Raw genomic sequence first — 6,000 nt, 5'->3', positions numbered from 1 at the left:
CTACATGAATATTTCATTTACATTTTTTAAATCATGATCTTACGGATGACAGGGTAGCTGTAAACACTGTTGATGAAATGTAAGGATGGAAATTTGGGCCAGGTTTTCAAACCAGCAAATGGGCAATTCTCAAATCAAATGTACTAAAAGGAGACCTAATTAACACCTTGTTTTATATTGTAGAAGAAAATCGTGCATTCCCTTTAAAACCTAGATACTCTGGTAATTAATATCTACTTGTCAGAGCAGTGTGAAGCATCTGTTTAAACCATAAATTACCTAAAGTAGTTTTTAATTTACAATAATGTTTTGGAGGTATGTGAATCAAGCTGCTGCTTGTGTAGAAACAGGCCTTCAGTGAGTGATGTAGCACTGTGCAGTAGGTTAGAGTCACATAAAGCATCATTATATGCAACAAATGTTCGAGGAGATGAGAAAAAGATTTTTTGTCCACTCTGACTTCAGAGCAAAGTTGTCTCTATCAATGATATAACATAGGAGAGGGCTGCTGGACTATTGTTTTCCCCTCCTTTGGGAGAGAATCACATCTCAGCTAAATCAATAATACTTCCTGCCTGTCGCATGGTTATATAAAACAGTGCAAGCACAAAATGAACCTATACGATCAATCAAAAACTTGTTCAAAAAAGGTGTCTTATTCCAATATAGGCTTTCTGGGCTTTGGGGGAAGTTGTGAAGCTACATCCTGAGTTTAAAGAGAATGATGAATGCTGTGTTCCTGTCTTTGCTGGGGGACATAATAATGATGAGACACATCAATCTTTATTACCACTCCAACACCAAGTCCAGAACATCCAAGGGCAACAGAAATATTACACTCAGACAGAACATTTATCTTCTCACACCTGCCTATAGCATTTAGCTGCAAGCTTTCCTTCTCGAGTCTGGGTTGTGTGCACGTTATCTTCTCTTTGTTACTCTCAATGAAAATGACTAATTCAGCTTCATACAGCCAACTTTAAGCCCAGTAATGATTTTATTTATAGTGAGCACCAGAATGACTCAATTTTATATATAACAGGGGATAATCCTTATTTCAATCAGTCGCAGCCATAATATAGTGTGGGTCCATTGGTGGACTCATGTGTCTATCTAGCCAGTATTGCTCTCTGATAGGCTTAAATACGTAAAATCCCGCCCTCTCGTACCTGTCGATCTGTGAGAGGCCGCCAGAGCTTTCTTACGCCCCGCCCACCGCTTACCTCCCGCCCCTTTCCACCGGCGTTCTATCGTGAAGCGAAGTGACTGTTGCAGGCTCGGAATGTGGCGCATGAGAGTGCGTTTCGGGATGTAACAGCTGTCTCTCGGAGCGGTGACACTGAATTTAAACATATAAATATACGTGGGGGACTCACAAGAGAGAATACCTGAGGAGACCGGGCACAAACTAAGGGAGTTTACGACAGTACGGAGCGGAGGGAGACACGGGAGCGTGGCAGGAGGGACGCTCGAGCAAATCCAACCGACACCGCACGCAGAAATGGCGGAGCACCACGCAGCCAGCGACGGCAAGCACAAAGCGTCCACCAATGCCGGGGGCTCGGTGCACGGGAACAGCCGACCCGGCGCCGCTGGTGGAGGAGGGGGCAAAGGAGGCCTGTCTGGCGGACTGACACAGCCAGCAGGGTGGCAGTCTTTACTCTCGTTTAGCATTCTTTTTCTGGCCTGCCTGGCAGGATTCAGCTCCAGACTTTTCGCGGTGATCCGGTTCGAGAGCATCATCCACGAGTTTGATCCATGGTAAGCTAAGTTAGCTAACGTTCGTCAGGTCATGCTGAGTCCTCCGGTAACAGTTGCTTTAAGTGGAAACGAAAGACCGAGGTTGACGTCCACATCACTCCAGGGGGTCATTTAAAACAAAAAAGAAAGATAACGTTTATTAAAGATAACGTTAATTAATTACTTCACTCTTGAGAAGTCAGCACAATAACAGCGACTGTCTTCAACACAGCTTTAACTACTTATGCGCTCTGTTAACGTTCACCTTAGCTCGTCTCATTCAAGACAGTTAAATGTTTTCCATCCACAACCAACGATGGGTTTTCCTCTGATGTCGTCGGGACAAACACTTTAAACATGGGAGCCAGTGGCCTGATGTGTAGTCCGTCTGAGGGACCTTGACATTTAGATGTGATGATCCGAGTGACACGCAGCTAGCTCGTTTGGTTTGACTACTCTTATGTAATTAGATTTAACGTTAGCGTTCAGCCAACAGCGAACACTAACTGAAGTCTGAGCTGCAGTGAGCCGCATGAGGAGGCTTCACCTGCAGGCACAACTTTGTTTGGATTGTCGGAAAACGCGTGAATAACCAGGGTGAAGTCATGCGCGATTTCTGTTTCAAGTCATCGAAAGATCAATTCAGTGAGAGCGGATGCGGTTGAAACGGTTGCTGTTGCTTAGATGGGGATTATCGCTGCAGCGGTGGTCGATTGATTGATTGAGGTTGTTTTACTGCTCTGACTGATTTTGTCTGAGAGTTCAACATAACTTGTTGGTTTTAGAAATGGCAAAGATAGAGCAGAGGAGTGCGTACTGGACGACCAGGTTTTTGTGCAAATTCCCGCCGGTGCTCATCATAAAAGCAGGCGGTTTCAAACCCGGAAACCAAGTTATCCGGTCTGGCGTGTCTCTCTTCACAATGCAGGATTATTCCGCTCTGTAACACTGTCACATGGACCCACAAGTGTTTGCAATGCACTGTCACTCCCTCGCTCACATACATACACACTATGACATTCACAAGCACGACTGATGCATGCATTTATTAATTTTCAAGAACAGGTTCTCCACCTTGTTCAGGGTGACACTCGCCTCTTCAATTATGTTGATAACTTGATTGCATTTTACAGCCAAGGGCCAAGCCGTAGGGGTAATAACAGGTTCAGCATGGTTCAGAAGAGCTCCATCCTGTTTTCACTGGAATTTACACCAAGGACCCACCTTTGTACCATTAATGAGAAGCACAGAGTGTCACACGGTAATTAGAAGCCGCATTCTTTCTTTACAGCCTTCATATATGCGCTTAACAGCCTGGGTGGTCACACAGTGGGTGTATTATCAAAGGCGTTTTGCACTTCACAGTGAAAGTGGGAGCCGTTTTGCTGTAAGTTTTGCAAAATATTGCTATTAAACAGCATCAGTTTTTTTGCAGACGCTGAGTTAAAGCTGCAAACAGTTCTTTGGCAGTGTGTCACAGAAAAGGAAGCAAAGGCACCGTTTGATATTCAAAAGTTTAAAAGCCCTCGCAGCTATGAGTAGTCTACATCTGTTGTTCTCAAAAATCGTTCTCCTGGACCCCAAAAACAAAGCAATGCTTGGATGAAACGTTCTCTCGCAGACTTAAATGTGAAAAAATGGTGAGTTAAGCTGATGTTTTTAGGATGGTCGGCTTAATTAGTAGAAGGAGTGTGAGAGTTTTCAAATACTAATCATTTAACAGGAAATACATTTAGAGAAACAGATTTACCAGAAATATAACTGGAGTAGACTGTGTATGAATCTTGCAACCATTTACTATCCATTTACTATTCTTTTGCTTAGAATAGTAAATTGATAATTATTCTGGTATCTTCTGCCAACCCTAAGAAATGAGAGTGGATTGTAACTCTCTGAGAAGCTGGTCTTTATGATTATGCTGCATTACGAATTAGATCTTCCTCATCCTTTTTGACAGCAGGAAAAGAAAATGTGCATTTTGCTGCTGCAGGATGGTAATTCCAGGTGGCCGTCCCTCCCAGACACACATGATTAGTGCCGTGGTTGTTTGATGCTGTCATTGATTTTTCCCTCTGCGAACAGCTTCGAATTATCTGCAGCTAACTATTACGTTAAACGAGCTGGCAATTTGGAGATTCAACATTGGATTTACAAGCTCCAAAATGTCAGGCTTGTTCTGCAGTATGCAAACACCACATGGCGTACTGATTTAACACGAGTCCCTGATATGACTTGCCTGTTATCTGGCTGTGCTCATTTTGCTTTGCTAATATTTCTGGATTATCTTAAGACCGGGGTGGGCTTTTGTTGGCGTTCAAGTTAGATTTGTCTTTAGTCTTCTTCATTCATAAAAGTAATTCAATTCTTAAGCTGTGCCCCGATTCCTGCTCAGAGTATTGTCATGACTGCCTACTAGGCTTTACCATGTGGAGGTGTAACTCCTCAACCCTGCTGGTGCAAATATATCCCCTTTTTAAGTACCAGTATTTGCCAAGCTCCTGCCGGTGCTCCTCAGAGGAGACAGATTTGTTCCCACTCCCCGAGTTGACTTTCATACAATATCTCTGTCCAGGTTATTAAGTTAGTGGAAGGAAAATTTAACTAGACTGAAAGCTGTGGGGTGAGGCACATACATGTGTGCAGGGGAGGGGAGCCCTCCTTGGAAGTTTTTCAGCAGGCAGGCCGTTCTGACAGCAGAGTGAGGGGTAGAAGAAGCGTCTCTGTCAGGAAAATAATGAGCTGGTTGCTCGGGTGTAGCAGCAAGACATACACATTCACACACACGCTTACACTCTTACTTTCTCTTTGACCGGTCGGTATCAGAACGGCTACTGCTTCGCATGACTGCAGCTTTGTTCAAGGTCTAGATGGATGTTCACAGCGTGTCATACGGGATGTCAGCTTTTAGTAGCTAAGTCTACTAAAGCGCTGTGTTCAGACATATGTGGTGCTGAAGTGATTAGCTGATGAATCACTTAGTCAATTTGAATTACCCCACATTTCTGGGGCATTTGAAGATTTGCTCAGTCTCTGCTGCCTCACATGATTTTGAATTGAATACTTTGGTCGCAAAAATAAATAACTTACATGACAGACGCACTGATCCAACTTTCTTTTTCCCAATATCCAAGCACCGATTGATACCTGTGCTGCTTTTTCACAAATTTAAAATTTGTTTTTGCCACTGCATGAAACTTGAGTCCTTTTATGTGAATTCAGATGAGGCCAGGGATCATCTGTGTCACGAACAACTGATTTGGTGTCATGTTTTGACAAAGTGATTGCAACCAATAGTGGACGACAGTGACAAAATCAACTGTATTTAATGTTTCATACCAAATCATGAATCTGGGTATAGCTGCAAACAAAAATGACAAAGTCGTGAAGTTGTTTAGATAAGCTCGAAAGGTTAGGTTCAGGTTAAGGTAAGAGACAGTTGGGGTTGTAGTATTTGTGCCATCTGCTGCAGTAGTGTTTCTGTGCCATCTGTGTGCACACTGCAGCAGTGTTACCAGGTTAAAAGAAGATTTTCAGCCCAAGACCCCATTGGAAGACTGCCTAACATGCTCTAAAACCGCCCGAACACATCGCCTTATTTCTACTCTCTCTCTCTCTCTCTCTCTCAGCTGATCCTGCTTGCCTGCACGCTCTCCTTCACCTGCCTATCCTCTTGTAATCTGCAAAATTTGGGTGCAGCAGATTAGATTTTTCTTGGGAAACACAAATCTAAAAATTCAAACAACCGCTTTCATCTGCTCTGTCAGTATCCTAATTATCTGGGAGGGAAACCCGTAAGACTGGCAGCTCTAACACCGCTACAGATGGAGACTGATAGAGAATCCCAGACCTTTTTGGAGGCAGTCGCATTACTTCATGCAAGACTCAAACAAAATCCAGTGATATTCAACTGCTTTTGATTGTTAATTATGAAGCAGGAGAAGTGTGATTTAACACCTGAAATGTCAGTCGTTTCACAGATGCCTTGTACAGTCCTCCACTATCTTAAACAACACTTTGATAACAGCTAACACCTCTGAAAGTGTTTCTGACCCCCTCTGATAATACAGTCCTTGCTGCTGGAAGTTAAGTGCTGTGAAAATGAAATCTCCTCACAAGTAATGTTGCCACCTCAGCTTTTTTTTGGAAAGCCAGCGAAATTAATGGGGGTAGCAGTTTTTCTGTGTGTTCTCTCTTCCCTCAATCTCTCCCCTTTTCTCTCCTTCTGTGTTTTTCACACACACAAAAAAACATGACGTCTAG

At 43.3% G+C, this 6,000-nt stretch overlaps 1 protein-coding gene across 1 annotated transcript in view; it reads left to right on the top strand.

Moving 5' to 3' along the window:
• The first annotated feature begins 1,228 nt into the window (after window positions 1-1,228).
• LOC139345925 (dolichyl-diphosphooligosaccharide--protein glycosyltransferase subunit STT3B) overlaps window positions 1,229-6,000 on the top strand; it is a 76,932-nt gene continuing 72,160 nt past the window's right edge. The window contains exon 1 of the mRNA XM_070984809.1: window positions 1,229-1,761. Coding sequence (XP_070840910.1) covers window positions 1,502-1,761 — 260 coding nt within the window. The 5' untranslated portion in view covers window positions 1,229-1,501. The remainder of the gene's footprint in view (window positions 1,762-6,000) is intronic.

Source organism: Chaetodon trifascialis, chromosome 17, assembly GCF_039877785.1.
Source record: "Chaetodon trifascialis isolate fChaTrf1 chromosome 17, fChaTrf1.hap1, whole genome shotgun sequence".
NCBI lineage: Eukaryota > Metazoa > Chordata > Actinopteri > Chaetodontiformes > Chaetodontidae > Chaetodon > Chaetodon trifascialis.
This window is presented reverse-complemented; position numbering and strand designations above follow the sequence as displayed.